At 39.1% G+C, this 17,148-nt stretch overlaps 1 protein-coding gene across 16 annotated transcripts in view; it reads right to left on the reverse strand.

Moving 5' to 3' along the window:
* LOC127411478 (neurexin-3a-like) overlaps window positions 1-17,148 on the reverse strand; it is a 501,739-nt gene that overhangs the window by 24,668 nt on the left and 459,923 nt on the right. For all 16 annotated transcript variants that reach the window (XR_007892290.1, XR_007892289.1, XR_007892288.1 and 13 more), the window contains 2 exons: window positions 14,122-14,211; window positions 12,498-12,802 (listed from right to left, as the gene is read on the reverse strand). Coding sequence is in view for 13 of the 16 variants with exons in the window: in XM_051647066.1 (XP_051503026.1) it covers window positions 12,498-12,802; window positions 14,122-14,211 (395 nt within the window). In the remaining 3 variants the exon portion in view is untranslated. The remainder of the gene's footprint in view (window positions 1-12,497; window positions 12,803-14,121; window positions 14,212-17,148) is intronic.

Raw genomic sequence — 17,148 nt, forward strand, 5'->3', positions numbered from 1 at the left:
TCTATTTACTATGCAATTAAGATAAAAGAAAACATCTAGTTGTCCTCACTGTCACTATAGCCCCAAATTATTCCACACTGCTTCAAAACGGGAAGTAGACAAAGACAGATGTTAAAAGAAAAGTTTGCTGACTCTGGTCTTCAGATAATCATCTCCTTTCATCCCTTCAGTGGGTCTCTCTCTGGCCTTGATGCTATCAAGTCTATCTTCGCTTTGGCAGTACAAGGAGTGAACAGCTTGTATTACAAACTGAATCAATAAGAAGAGAGAAGATCAGTTTCAAAATGATACAGAGAGTTCCACCTCTCTGACAGCCATCTTATCTCACATCATGTTTTCTTGAAGACCAGAACAACAATCCTGTCTGTGTGGTGCAGGGTTATGCAAAGAACAAGTGGGCCAGTATCTACAATGGTGTCAGAATGAATGTGTAAGTGATTAATTCTCTGAATTCTGTCTCTACACCTCTTTCCATTTCTATTTCTCCCCTTGTCTCTCAACTGCCTGTAGACTTTAGATCGTAGTTAGCCCACTTTGCTCATTACCACCTTCCACCTTTTTTGGCCTGCAGCAAAGATTCAGTCCAGAACACTTTATCCTCTTTTGTACACATAACCTTTTGTGTGCTGCATGGCAAATCGTCGTGAGCCAGTGTTGGAGCTTTCAAACAGCCGCCATTCATCTTCTTGTTTACACGGGAATGTTCTCGTGCCTTATCTTTAATCCCACTCAAGCTGAGGAGGGCAAGGTTGCAAGGGACCTTATGACAAACTATCTCCCTGAGCACTCCCTTTTGTGCCCTGGCTAAAATTAGAAAGCAATATGCAGTTTGTTTCAATTATAGATTCAAATCTGAAGTGACATCTTTTATTATGGCTTGCCAGTTTAATTTGAAGTGGGTATGAAAATGGCCTTGGGAGATGAGTGCTGGGAGAGGAGTAAGAGAAGACACAGATGACAGAGACAAGAGACAGGGCAATGGGACAGGACAGTAGGTTCAGACAGCAGGTATGAGACTGAGTTCATTACCCAGACACCTTGATATCAGAATAAGAGAAATCTGTCCTCATGAGATGATGCATTTATGTTGTATAGAACATTAATAAGAAAACAGTGATACGTGGTGTGAATATAAGGATTTGAGCTTGCTTTCCTGACGGTATATCTGATGCTGTATCAGACTGAATTAAATGGAAAGGTTTGAATTAAAAATGCAAGCTTATGAGGTTACTTGATAAGGGTCAGGTAAACCATATGACTCCAGTGTTTTAATCTATATCTTTCGAAGTGACATGATAGGTGAGAAACAGATCAATATTTAAGTCCTTTTTTTGTTGTTGCTAGAAATTCTTCTCCTGCCCAGTAGGGGGCGATATGCATGAAGAATGTGAATCACCAAAAACACATGAAGAAGAATATGAAAGTGAAAGTTAAAGTGAAGACTGACTGAGCAGGGAGGAGAATTTATAGTAAAAAAGGACTTAAATATTGATCTGCTTCTCACCCACACCTATCATATCACTGGTTTGATTTTCGAATGGTGTTTTACATATAATTTCACATAGAGAATATATCAAATGTGGAAGGTGAGTTCAAAGAGGACAACTGCCTGTTCAAATCTTACTCTGGTATTGATTAGCTGGATACAATTTTCAAAATGAGTTGACCAGATGTCTCTGTTTTCGCCTTAATTCATCATTTATATTTTCATGTCTATATTTCACCATCTACAGTATGTCTTCTCAAAACTCTATCCTCATTGGACAAGGCTGATATGTTAAATTTGATATTATCCAATACAATTCCTTTAGGAAAAGGGTTTCTTCACAAATCTGACCAAATGGCCTACTGAACAGAGTACAATAAGAAGGAGAATATTTGCTGCCATTGTTATGCAGATTTGTCCTTTCCTAATAGCTTCCCCTTTGTTTGTTGCTTTTTTTGTGGCATTACGCCACAGGAGGAATTAAATTGGAATAAAGCGGAACTCGATTCACATTTCAATACACAACCGTGGCCTGGAGATTGGACTCGCATCATCTACCCATGGAGCGCCATGATACGGTTCCTAAAGCTCTGGCCCTTTTGACTATAGCTGCAGCGCATTCCATTAAATCAAGGCTACCGTCTCTTAGGGATAGTGGCTTCTGCCCACGCCTAATGTTGCGGTCCCACGTGGCTCGTCAGCACCTTCTGAAACGTATCAGTCCTCTGCACCATAGCCGCTGTCGGCCACCTCCAACCTCCATATAATTGGATTCTAAACACAACTCTGGAGAAATATTAGTCTTTATTGTGTTAGTGCATCAATTCCCTTGCTGACAGTCTTTTTTTCTGTCTCAGTGGATGGTACAGTTCATCCCTGATCTGTCTAGCAGCTCTCAAACAGAGGAAATATGTATAGCTTTTAGTTCAGAGAATGCTGGGTGTACCTTAGCACATCATTTTTGCGTTTTCTAAACATTGTTTTGATTACTGTGTCTGCATAGTGCAATTCAGCAAACAATGGCCCCCAAAAAGTATTTGGATATTTAAGCTACAATTAAAATGCATGGATGTCTTTGTATTAGATAATAAAATATAAAATTCTGTGGCAAATGCAAACACATGACACTAGACCTTTTCTCAGAACTTACTTTTCCTAGTCATTTTTGCAATTAATTTCAACCAACCATTGATCCCAAGGTGATTTTAAGTGGATGTACTGTATGAAGTCATACATACTCCTCAAGTTCACACAGGTGACCGCCCGGGCAGAGTAACCACAAATGTTATTCATCAGATTAACTATGGACATGTTCTACTAAAGTTTGACAGCTAGAAAATTAATAATAATTTAAATCCTTACAAACTTATTTTTGTGAAACATTTAGCTTGAAAAAATAATGCCACTTGACTGAGATATAGTTATCTACTGCAACTGCATTTATATATTTTGAAGTGTCAAAATTTGGCTTTTTTTTTTTTGGAGCCGATGTAAATTTATTTGCTTATTTAGATTTAAATTCTGTTAGGTTTTGTGATATCTTTTCACTTAAAACTAAAACAGCTAATCCTTGGTTAACTCTTCATTCATGAGAAAGCAATTAATATGCAATTATCAGGGTCCCAGTGCGTCAGTTTAATACAATCCACAAAAATCATGTTGTTTCCATTAGGTACATCACAATGTTGAAGTAATTTGTTTTTAATCTTTAAGTTACATTAAAGTAGCTTTGAAAATATTAAAGGGATAGTTCACCAAAAAAAGCTCTGTCATCATGTATTCACCTTCATGACATTCCAAACCTGTATGACCTTCTTTATTCTGTCAGAATCCCACACAACAGGAGATGTTTGGCAGTTTGATAGTGAGTAAATGATGACAGAATTTTTATTTTGGGTGAACTGTCCCTTTAAGACAGCGAGTCAATTTTAAAAGCAGTTTTAGTTCAAATAAATCTTTGCATTAAATTTGGATGTGTCCAATTGTAAGTGACATTTATGGATTGAAGTCAACATTTATCAGCCACCCTCTATTTTTATTATCTTAAACGTTGATAATGTAATATTTACTAGATCTGCTAAAAGTTGCAGCAGATAAAAACCTTGTCCTGATCTATCACTAGATCTAGAACACATTAGAACTTAAAGGAATATTCTGGGTTAAATTCAAATTAAGCTCAGTCGACAGCATTTGTGGAATAATTTTGATTACCACAAATAATACTCGTCCCTCCTTTATTTCAAAAAAAAAAAAAAAAAAAAAAAAAAAAAAGAAAAATCAAGATCACAGTGAGGTTACAATGGAAGTGAATGTGGCCAATTTTGGATGGTTTAAAGGCATAAATTTGAAGCTTATAATTTTATAAAAGCACGTACGTTAATTCTTCTGTTAAAACTCATGTATTATTTGAGCTGTGAAGTTGTTTAAAATCTCATTTTGACAGTCATTTTAGGGTTTTAGTGTTTGTTGACATTACCATCATGGCAATGAAGTTGTAAAAATGGCTATAACTTTATACAGAAAAGGTTAGCAAGCATTCAAAAACTGGCCTTGATTCACTTCCATTGTAAGTGCCTCACTGTAAACTCAATTTTTGCCTTTTTTAAAGACAAGGAGTGGCAAGTCAAAATGTATTTTGGTGGTAATCAACATTATGCCACAAATAGTGTCGATTGAGCTTAACTTGTTTTGAAACTGAAATATTTCTTCCACTCACCCCAAATTTTGGTTTTCACTACATACTTAACAAAACATGGTTAAAGCTTGCTCATTAATGAAAGTTTTGATTACTTGCTGTTCAATAAGTGCCAAAGGTTAGTAACCACTTTGACAGATTCAGTGAATGATTCAATTATTTCAAACTACCCAGCCTTTTTAACTCATTACATTCTAATAAACAACCAATCTCACAACTCAGATACCATAGGATGTCTTTGGCTGTGGCTCTGTAAATGTAATGGTGGTTCAGGATAACTGAAATCAACATGTATTATCCATCCTAATAACAGTGCATGAAATCGCTCTGTATGGTATCCTGTTTAAATCAATTAGAGCATTTATGACAACATGGCAAAAAGTGGGCTAATTCAAAGACAAAATATTTGCCATGTCTCACTAATGGTTTGATTCCCTCTGGCAAACAGTCCTTTAATATAGTGCATTTCAGCAGTACAGCAAAGGAAAAGGATTTTGTGATTTTGGAATGGAACTCCCGGAATTGCTTTAAATCCCTCCTATTAGAGGCCAAAAGGATGTAAGAGACCAAATATAGTCCCCCAGTCTTTTCTAAACATGAAATGAAAATGTTGAAATCATTGCCCTGAACCGTTACCTCTGATATGAAAATATGTGCAGCTCAATTAACCTTCCATACATCATTGATTCAGATACCCAGAGGAAAATACATCCCTCTACCACACCTCTCATATGTGAGGGTTACCATCATTTTAGGCTGTTGTTAAACATTATACAAGGCGATCGTCAATGGGGGAGAGTGTTCTTCGACTGATATCTGGTCCTTCTGTAATGTGTAACATGGATGAGCAGCCGGTGGAAATTTTGGTGCACCCCTTAGGGTAAGATGTTGCCACCCTATGGGGTTTGTGCCCTACACAGACAGCGTAATCTGCGTATAGGGAGCGGCAGCCCTGGCTGTAGCACTATCAAAACATAGTTGTTGTTTTTTTGGTTTAAGCATCCCGACCAGCCCAACACAACAACACTGGCTCAATCAATGACGTTAGCTTGAGCCAGGAGAGGGAGTATTCAGGGAAAAAGCTGTTTGAAACAGTTGCTATTTTTGCAATTCCGTTTGCTGATGCTAGTACCACAAAAATGAAACAATGCACCCTTAAAGCCGAAATGTGTGACTCTTTTGGTATTAAAATACTCCTATCCCAACTGTAAGTAATCCATTTCTAGGTAAATTTTCTCGAAAACTGAAACATTTACTCAGCCAATGGCATGAGTTGGGGGTAGGACAATCTGTTTGTTCAGTCAAGAGCACACAGGGGGTGTATTTGAAAAGCTGCTTGAAAAAATGTTTATTTACTTAATTCCGTTTGGTGGCGCTATTGACGGAGAAATTACGCATTTCATTTTTAAATTAGGCCCTTACCTTGAGAATTCATTCAAACATCTTCAAAGATTAGATTCCTTAAAGTTATTTCCCTTTTATTTAAAAAACACAATTTACACAGTATTTTTTACTATGTTTTGTACTGCTAATATGCTAATGAACTGTTTTACCATGCTGAGTTACCTTGCTGTCAGTCAAAGGCAAGAAATCACAATTATTTCTATCTGAAAAGTTTCTGAACCTTTCCTAAACATGATTAAAAAAAAAAGAAGAAGAAGAAGAAGAAGAAGAAAAAAAACTTTATTGTGTTCTCTCTCCAGGGTTTTTTTTTTTTTCCAGGGGAATTTCTTTGAAGAACAGATCCTTTTACTTAACCAAACCTCGAAAGAGTTCTACGCTGAGATCCATACAAGCTGCTCCCTGGCTCCACAGACCTGATCTTAATTAAGCCGAATAAAACGAGTAGACCTTGTTCCAGTTTCGACAAAGCACGGCAAATGTAAATGGAATAAAAATAGAACTTCCAGCACAATGTATTCAGGGGATTGTAGTTCACAGTTAAATTACTTCCCCCAACTGTAACAGCCCACTTGTTTACTGATCCCCTTTGCACAAATTAAGATGAGAAAGCAAACATGCCTAGCAGCCTGTTGACCTACTGGGCTGATCTGAATTAATGAGAATCCTGCTGCCAATTCCACTGAAATACCCACAATCCTCAGATGGTGAGAGAAGTTGAGGGGGGAGGGGGTGGGGGTTGTATTCATTTTTAATTCTCATTTCAAGCTCATCATCAACATCTTACTACCAATCCCTTGCTAATAAAACCATTTAGACGAGTGGTTTTGTAAAGATACTGGGCGTTCCATGTTTTATTTTATTTTTTATTTTTTATCAAAGTGAACAAATGACAAAGGAGGATTAAAGATGCAAAGGAATTCAAATGGAAAAATAACAACACCATTCACGTTCACGTCAGATTTAAGTCTAAATATTTAGCCGGGAATTAATGCTTGAATCTGTAGATGGGCCAATTTGCGTGGGACAAGGATTTAAAAAAAAATAAAAAATAAAATGAATACATAAATAAACATGTTAGAAATGATTGTGTGTGTATCATTATCTATTTCCAAAAGCTTAATTCCAGTAATTTTTAGTGATGCCAACAAAATGACTCATCCTAATACCATCACAAGTCTCTCACCCTTTCACATGCAATATCTGAATGTGGTGGATTCATTACATCAGATAACTACCTATAGTTACTGTATGTATTCTGTGACACTGATTTGCCACAAAAGCCAAACAAGACCTACAGCAGTGCTGTTTTCCAGTGTTTCCAAGTACGTCAGAGAGAATTGTTCTTTTCCCTGGCGTGGCTCTGCTCCAGGCAGATGCACACTTTCTCGTTACCGCAGTGTTTGCATGTGTTTTGCCTGTTTGTGCACAGATTGGAATGCATTCTGATGCTTGGCTGAGCATCTACAGCTAAAGGCAGACATGGTCGACTTCAGCGTTAATGTACAGTAAGTGGAAATTTCCATCTCCATGGTTCAGTGTGCACAGTACCGTAACACTTAGCACCCTCTAGCATTAGTGGGAGATTCTTGCAGACCACAGATTCAATGTTAGCATAGGCGTAGATTTAGGAGGGGACAGGGGTATGTGTCCCACCCCTCAGTGTTTGGAATGGAATGCATTATCTCCCCCAATTATGCACTATAAAGATTCTGAGCGTGAGTTTACAGTAAATTCCTGGCTAGTAGTTGCAGGACTTTCACAGATTATTTTACAGTAGTATTTCTACATATTATTACAATTAAAATACAACTGTATGCTGTGACTTTGCAGTGAACATGGCCATGAAAATACTGTAATGAAGCAGTGCTGTATCGTAGTAACATAATTATCAAATTTATATTTTTAACCTGCAGTGTTTGTTGATTGTCACCATTATTGAGTTTTGTATACTGAGAGTTGATATCTGTGTATACCTGGGTGAGAACTCTACTAAATGTGCAAAAACAGATCAATCATATCACATCAACTATTTGTTTTTCTTACAAATGCACCATATAGTGTAGATTATACATCTTGATCAGACTTAGTCAATCTCTAAATTGAACGAATTTTCTTCCTACAGCACAATGCAAAGAATAATGTCCTTAAAACACAATTGCATCAGCTAGAAGAAAACGTATGAACTTTAAATAAGTAAAGGTTCTCATTCAAAGGGAATACTAAACACCAGAGGGGTGACTTCAAATGAAACACAATTATCCCACAATGCAGTGTGAAATTATTATTTCTTTTTCACAGTAATTTGTTGTGTTATAACAGATAATGGAATAGTCTGCGTTTATTTAATTTTGCACAAAACATTGTGGTGAAATTTAAGTTTCAGTCAAGAGTATGCTTAAAATATGGGACAAGTGATGTTTGAAGAAAACAAAGTAAAATCAAGTTAAATATCACTTGTGAGCTTGTGAGTAGTTTTGTTGGGTGTCATTTTCAAGCTGTGATTTTGCCAAATTATGCAAACGGTATGAAAATATTATTTAATTGTATGTTGATAAAATGGTATGAAATTAGCCTTAGCATGACAAAGGATTTGGCCATTATATTTCAAAATTTCATTTCCACCACAAACACAATATAGAATTTGAGATGTCTTGGAAATGACGCTGTGGTGGTAATTTTCATGACTTTCAGAAAACAAATTACAAAAGTTAAATTCATTTCCTGTATGCATGTACATTCAATGTTAGACAATGTCAATAGATAAATAATAATAATAATATTTTTTTCATAACATTTCAGTGTTATATGTGCTTGAAGTTGAAGACGAAACACCCATATATTTTATAAAAAGATACAATAACATAAATAATAATAATAATGATGATGATGATGATGATGATAATAATAATAATATTACTATAATAAAATATAACTAGATAATCATCTGCTTTGTACATTAACAAACACTCAGTACATCACAACACGCTCACATTACAAGAAAATATCAACAGTGATGTGACTGTCTTTTTCTTCTCTGAACATAAGCAACTGTACTTCTATAACGTAAATGAAACTGAAAATGAGTGTTGCACTACTCTGTGCATGAATATTCATAGTGTTCCACTCAATGAGTGCTGCCTTTTTCGAGAAGGCCTTGTTGGTGTTCAAGGTTGGCTAAATCATCCCAAGCTTACAAACCTACTCCAATGCATGCTACAGCAGAAAGGTTTGTGTTCACTCTCTCTTAACAGAGCAACATCCTATCCATGTATCTCTTGAACTGAAGGCTGAAAAGAGCTATCATTTATCATGATGATATATTTGATTGATGTTATCTTTGAGATATTCACTGTTGTGAATTATTAAGTGATGAACAATGGATTTCCCAATGGTTTCCTGAAATTAATGTACTATTTAAATTAAACAAAAGTGCTGAGTAGCAAGAACAAATTTGTAGTACTAATTCTTTAAGCATTAGTCTATCACAAAGTTTCTTTATGTGGTCAATTGTGGGGGCTTCATGGATACAAATGTATCTTGCCAAAATTTGTCAGAGACACAGAGAAGACTGATGGCTTTAATATCACTTCCACAAGCTCAATTTGTACCAGGATGCCTATGAAATGGCCAGTCAAATCACATTTCACCAAAACACAGTGTTTTATTGGCTCTTGGTCAAATTTGATGTGGGTGGTACTCTGTTTGTTTGTCAAGAGTGTGTGAATGAGGCATTGTATGTTTGCTCTCATATCTTTATCTAAAGGATGGGGAATTATAAACATACTGTCAGCTGCATAAGTTGTTATGATCTTGACCTTAATAAAATGAAGTTGTGGGCACTTCAAAAAGAGAGGCTTGAACTCTCTTTAACTGGAGCAAGTTGTTTGCATATTGTTTAAAAATCATTCAAACACACCTGGTTGAGTGACTTCTTGTAAATGAAACAAAGCCTCTCTTTTGAATATTTATGGTTGGCATCCCCCCCCCCCCCCCCCCACACACACACACACAATGTATTGTTGTTGTAATGTGTTTACCAGTCCACATACAGTATGTAACTTATGTGTCTCGTGCGAATCATTGTTTCTCATTTCAATACCACAGTTATATTTGCATCTATTAAGAAACAATAAAGTCCAAAAATCTGAGACCACTAGTGAAACTTTGTCTATTTTAAACTTTTCTAATTTAATAAAATATGTTAAAAATGATCATCAATCATTGTTGTTGTTGTTGGGCATGTACTCAAATTAACATGGATTTCACAAGAAGTTTGTGCAAAATCTTATGATCTATATTATCCCAGCATAATTTAAAAATGTTACAAAGATAATCTGAAGGAATCAAATAAATCTGATTTTGCTTTTGTACAAAGTTAATGTGGTCAATTAAAAATATATATATTTAAATCCTACAATTGACTGTTTATAACAAGGTTTTAATTAGATAGATCCCAGAGTTTCAATGAGGCCTCAGATTTTTGGACCCCAAAAACTGAGGCTTGACTGAATCGACTCCAAATCAGCTGGGCCACCTGGGGGTTGAGTCTCCACTCTCCCCTGAGCGTAACCTGTTGTGACAGCGCGTCTGCTGCGGTGTTGAGGTCACCCGGGATGTGAGTGGTTCGTAGCGACTTGAAGCGCTGGTGACTCCAGAGGAGGAGACGGCGGGCGAGTTGTGACAGGCAAAGGGAGCATAGACCGCCTTGACGGTTGATGTACACTACCGTCGCCGTGTTGTCCATCCGGACCAACACGTGCTTGCCCTGGATCAATGGCCGGAACCTCCACTGGGCGAGCAGTACTGCCAACAACTGAGGCAGTTGATGTGCCAACGCAGCCACAGGCCAGTCCAGGAGCCGGCGGCTGTGTGCCCGTTACATACGGCGTCCCAGCCTGTCTTGGAGGCATCCATTGTAACCATGACACGCCTGGAGACCTGCTCTAGTCTCCTCATCCCTGGGTCACCCGTCTCGGGCGCTTCGAAGACTTCCTAGGGTTCTTGGGGGCCGGCCATGAGACGGGTGGCGTCTGCTTCCTGCAGTGGGTTCAACACTGGGGCCGGGCCGCGGGGGTGGGCTGCAGCGGAGCCAGGGCTGTTTCTGCAGGAGGATGCCCTTGGCGACGAGCAGACGGGGTTCGGGGTCTTGAGCCGCACTGGGGCAGGATGTGTCGAATGGCCTCCGTCTGCTGCTTCACCGCCGAGAATTTCTGGGTAAAGTCCTCAACGGTGTCGCAGAACAGGCCAACCTGGGAGATGGGGGTGTCAAGGAACCGTGCCTTGTCAGCCTCTCTCAAGTCGACCAGGTAGAGCCAAAGGTGGCATTCCTGGACCACCAGGGTGGACATCGCCTGCCAGAGAGACTACGCCGTAACCTTCGTCGCCCGGAGAGCGAGGTCGGTCGCCAAGCACAGTTCCTGTATCAATCCCAGGTCAGAACTACCCTCGTGCAGCTCTTTTAGCGCCTTGGCTTGGTGTACCTGCAGGAGAGCCATGGCATGCAGGGCGGAGGCGGCTTGTCCAGCGGCACCGTAGGCCTTAGCCGTCAGAGATGACGTATACCTACAGGCCCTGGACAGGAGCTTCAGGTGCCCGCGCCAGGTGGTGGCGCTCTGCGGGCACAAGTGTCACTCTAGCCCAACGCTCGCGGCTGCCCGGGAAAGCATGTCCGTCATCTCCACGTCAGCCTGAGACTGGGCTACCACACCCAAAGGGGGACGCCCAGCCAAAGCCTCCACGTCAGAGTGGACGAGCCTGCTCTCCGATGCTGCGCTCGATAGCTCATTGTCTTCCCGGGCCCCGAATAAGAGGTCGAACTCCCCCTGAGACGAGCCGGCGGTCTCATCCAAGAGCCCAACTGGGGCAAGCGAGCGTGCTGAGGAATGGGAGGTCCGTGGGGGGTTACCCAGCGGAGGTGGTCCCATTGGAGTCCCCAAATAGCCCCCAGTGTTAACCGACGTGGCCTCATACCCATAGGTAGAAGGACCGAGGCGGGGAGCCGCTGGGGTAGCTTGCTTTCTTATGAAGGCAAGCAGCGATCGCAATGTTGCCATGGTCATGTTCTCGCAATGAGGACAAAACCCATCCACGAACAAAGTCTCCGCGTGGGCAGCACCCAGACACGTAAGACAGCAATTGTGGCCGTCAGAAGCGGAGAGGTGCAGAGGGGGAGAGGCCACTGAAATGCGCAGTAAAATCCAGCAGTTTGATGTGATCGGTAGGGAGAAATTGAATTCAGTGCACTAAATGCAACCGCTTGGCTCCGAAGAGAAAATCTTAATGAGTGGTTGCATACCAGCTCCTTTTATACCTGTATGTCCGGGGGAGTGGCATGCAAATTCCACTCGCCAATTCCCATTGACCTTTTTTCAAAAAGCAGAGGTGTTTGGGGCTCCCAAGAGTGACCCCTAGTGTCATTACATCAACACAACTTCAAGTGAGTGACAGATAGGGAACATTGTCAATAACAAATTACATCCTGCAGAATTGAAGGAATGGCTTTGTAGAAAATCTACAAAATATACACTTCTGAGATTTATTTTCCATGTTGTGTTGCAACAAGGCTGTGTCCTCATTTATTTAAATTGTAAACCCAGGCCAAGCATTATTTGTGGTATAGTGCTGACATAAAGACATTTGGTAGATCCATACATGCAGATTAAAGCCAAGTGCACATTATATGACTCAAGCCAATTGTGAATTATTTTTTAGTCGGCAACTAGTCTATGATAATAAGTCCCAGATTTCAGTGTGTTCCCATCCGTGTGCGCACTGCTGTGATACGCTCTTTCTAGTCACAGATGCTACGATGCTCTTTTGTGTTGTGTTGTGAAGTGTGTTCTTGGCTTAAAGGATATAATTGACCCAACATCTCTGGTGACTGGGGTCTCTGTTTTATGTCTGGAATCGTACCTTTATTGTGGGTGGTGTGCGGTGTTTTCCCGTTGTTGTGGTGGACATTGTAGTGGTGGTCTCGATAAAGGTGGTGGACATCTCTGGGGGGAGAGCCGTGGTTCTGGCTGAACCTGCAGAGGGGACCTCACCAACCAGCCTAACGCTCCCATTAATTCTGATGTTAGGGTTGCCCTGAGCAGCCAAGTTGAGCACTTTCAGGCCATTATAGTAGAGTCCGGAGAGCTGGCCCTGAAACGGCCTCTTGCTGTCTGAACCACCAATTGTTATTGTGGCCTGGGTGTTGAATATCGTTAGCTGCCGCCCTGAGGAGGCAAGAAAGATCCAGAACTGTTATCGGTATGGGTAGTACTGAGCAATAATTTCTTCTTTAGCATCAAGAATAATGGCTGTCTAGCGATGCTTAACCTACCCAACCAAGGAACAATGACTTACTGTAGATGGCTGTGTTGGATTACAATGGCTTAATTTTCCATCCAAAATGCCCCAAGTTATACTACCACGAGACATGTCGTAAACATTTGGAGGGCCAGACAATAAACCAGACCCATTATGTTTCACTGAATGAGTCTAGCTACAAGCTCATGATGGCTGAAGTAAGATTTACTATGAATGTGAGGAGAGAAAATCCAAATAAATAAATAACAAAACTTAATTTCATTGGCACACAAAATGCAGTAAGTGCTCTGAAATGATAGAAAGCCCGATTACGATTAAGATTGTAGCACTTTAAGGGTAAAACATTTCTAGGATGCTATTTTAACTCTAAAGATATTGTATCATCTAAATATCAGACTAAATTAAATGCACAAATATCTGCCAGCTGTATATAAAAAATAATGCAGCAGGACACAACAATTTGGGGGAAAAAAGACAACAAATAAATACAAATATAATTCTGGTTAAATGAGTGCAAAAATCATAACATCTAAAGCTAAAATTATTACAATAATAATAATAATAATAATAAAACTTCCTAATTTCTTGGATAATTCTAGTGATTGTAATGAGGACACTTGATGATATGCAATTAATGTCTGAAACAATTATCATGCTGACTTTTCCATCTCAGGTGACACTTCCTGTGCTGCCACAAGCTGCTGCCTATAACAGCAGCACTTGAAATTCAGCAGTGCTTCTGAATTTCTCCTCAGAAATCAATAAAAGCATGTCTGTCTGACTGCCTGTCTGTCTTTCCACCTACCAGTCATTAAGTCAATAGAAATTTATGTTGAAATTAATTTGTTTTAACAGTCCCAATGGAAAAACCATCTTAAAACCAACCTAAGCTGGCTTTCTGGTCTTGGCTGGTTTCTTGACCAGGTTGAGAGACCAGCTTAGACCAGCAAAATAGCTTACGCTGGTTTAATTTAAAAAAAAAAAAAAAATTCAGCAGGTTTATATTTTTAAACCATTCATAAAATGTTTACAAGGCCAATATAGAATCATTAAACTATTTATAGATTATTTTGCCTTTGATATCAACACAAAGATCTCTTCTAAAAAGGCAAAAGAAAAAACAAAAAATGACAAAATAATATTAGATGAGTGAAATATAATATATTCTTATTTATCTTTTACAAGTATATGTGACTGATGGAAAAAGAATCGGCGAGGAAGTTACCTTTCTCCTGAAGCCACTCCTCTACGGGCCGGGCATATTTGAAAGGAATTTTCTTATTGGCCATTTGAATTCTCTCATTATCGCTGTTCCCTTGGAAGTTTAAAAGATAATATCAGTAATAACTGTCAAAAATTCCAATTACATTTGGTGACAACATTTTACAAGGTATAAATACTTTTAGAGATGTTTAGTCATTTAAATTTATGTTTTATTTAAAAATAGTTTGTGGTCGTAGTCAATTTGTCATTGATTTAATTTTTTTTACAGTGCAATAATGAAACACTATTTAAGAACGCCTACTCAATCTTCTTTTGTAATTAAATCAGTCATTACCAGAGTTGATTAAAACTTATTTACAATAAAATTGGTTTAACTGCAAGAGATGCATAAAAATGTCAGCAGATTGCTGCCTGAGGTCAATACATCTATCTATCAATCAAAAGATGACTGCATGCACTCTTTCATGCTTTACAAAGTTATAATTACATACACATTTATCTGGTGATTGCTAATGATGCTGGTCAATATTTTGACATTTTCACACAGTTAACCACATCAACAGTCATAATCACAAAGCGCTATTGAAAAACAAGAACTAGACAGCAGCTGCTTCTGTTTTGCAAAGCCTCAGAAATAATATAGTCATGCAATCATGTTTGATGTATGAGCTGGTACCAAAGAGACACAAGTGAGTTGTAAGCATCCCCTCATGAGATGTGTCTAGGGATGTTTGTGTTAATGGCAAGCCCAAGGAGATGTGCTGATGTTCCATGTTATTGAGGGTTTGTGGAGACACAGTATGAAGCTCATCAGAGGGGGTTCTGGATTTCTTTTAAGAACAGGAGTCTGCAATATCATGCTGTTTCAACAATGATTTCAAGTGGTACGGGTGGCATACCACTGCAGGATGATAGGTGAGCCAAATTTCAGGATTCCAAGGAAGGGTTCCAGGGGACCAGCCTGATGGGAGCCTCCATCACTGGCAGAGCTGTATTCAGACAGCAGGATGTATAACCAATTCCCTCAAAACCAAGAATTATACACACATATAAAGCCCAATAGCTTGCAAGTAGCATTTGAGAATAAAAAAAATAAAATAAAAAAAATGCACAAACCAAAACACAAAACAAAACCAAGAAGTTTGACTTCTTTGACAAAGGAAAGTTGCCCACTAACAAACTTAAACACTTAGACAATGGTAGGGAATGTCACAACTATCGAATGCTGTTATCGAGATCTTGCCACTCCTCACTTTTGGTTCTGTCACACACACTGCCTAGAAATTGAAGATGATCATTGGAAAAGTTTTTTTAACATTTCTCACTGATTCTTTGTCACATTTTGCAACAAGAAGTTTTGGCAGCCAATCAGTGTCAAGCGTGTCAAAATAAGAACAAAGCACTGAGCTAACGAAAATAATAACTGCAACAATTGGCGTCTTGCTGTAGAGTTTTAAATCTAAATCTTTGCATTTACTGAGGAAGAAGTTGCATGAGAATTTGGCTTGACAAGTTTTTGCAATCCCACCTGGTGCTCATTGGTCACTGCCAAGGCCACAAGAGCCTGCACACCAACACCGACCAGGAAATACGAAACTATTTGTTGTACCTAAAGGCCACCAAGAGCATTGGAAGGAATTGATTCCGTGAAACTGTTTACGTTCACCAGGACAGATACAGTTGTACCCAATACTTAACTTTGCTTTTCAAACACGTCTATAAATAGGGTTGAGAATACAGAAAAACAAAAACACCAGAACTGAATGATTTTCATGACTTCCAACTGCATTAACAGTTCTTGAACATGTGTTTTTTCTGCTGATGTGGACAGAATCTGCAATAAAATACTCTTGTCAGTGTTCCCTGCATTGCTATTTAGCTGCACCACAACACCACTGCTGAATCTTCATTGTGAAACATACAGCACAACCAGTGGAGCGCGATTCCCAAATGAATAAATCTTATGAGCCGATTCTTTTGAATCTATAGTGCAAAACAAAGCGCAACTTATCTGCCTGTTCTTTTGAATAAATACCGCAAAACATACAATGCTACCTTCCGAACGCATTACTTTTTTCAGCCAGTTCTTTTTACTGAATCACAAATTTACTTAACTGCAAGTTCATTCATTTCACCATGTCCAACTTGTGAGACTTAAATGCGAGTAACATGTAGATGATGCACATTGAGTTTTTTATTTTTTTATTTTATTTGTGGTATTATTTTTAAAAACTAAATAGATTAAAAAATCTACGTAAACACCTTTTGCAAGAATCTGTTCTCTCATCTCATCATCAGGTTGCAACAAAAATGTCATTTCTTTTTGCCAGATATTTCTTCCTCAAAGTACTAAAATAATCATTAAGGAAATTGTTATTTTTTTCCGATTCCTATTCCTATATTTAAATGAGTCTAATGGTAGAAATCAATGGAAAAATCAGTTAGCAGGGCACTAGTTTTACAGTATACAAAAAGACAAGACATTCCAATGGAGTAACTCCAGGTAGATCCATCCTCACCTGTGACCCAACCTGCAATCCTTGTGGTACCACCGCAGACCCTTAACCATGTGCTAGCACCATGGACAGATGTCAGTGTAGTAATAAGCAGTACAGTTGCAGGTGGCTGTTAAGGGCACTTGCACTGGCCACGTAGGAGGGCAGTGGGATGAGAAAAGAGATGTTGTGCAGACAGAGCAGATGGAGAGAACGATTGGGACACTTATTATCATCGGAAAGAGGGAGTACAGCAGACTGAGGACATGACCTCTCACACACACAGTTTTCCCCTGCTGACCATTTTCTTTTCTTTCCTCTTACACTTCAGGGTCCCTTATTCATTTTTACCCTGATAAGAATGTTTTGGGCAGTAAAGAGATCCTCAAGAGGGGAAACGTCTACTGCTATCATTCTAATCTCTGCTAAGGTGTTACGGTTGCACTGAAGGGTAGTCTGATGGTGTATCTCAGGGCTCTGGTACAGTTATAGACATCAGAACAATAGAATCTAAAAATAAATCCTCTGATACA

This window comes from Myxocyprinus asiaticus, chromosome 20 (assembly GCF_019703515.2).
Source record: "Myxocyprinus asiaticus isolate MX2 ecotype Aquarium Trade chromosome 20, UBuf_Myxa_2, whole genome shotgun sequence".
NCBI lineage: Eukaryota > Metazoa > Chordata > Actinopteri > Cypriniformes > Catostomidae > Myxocyprinus > Myxocyprinus asiaticus.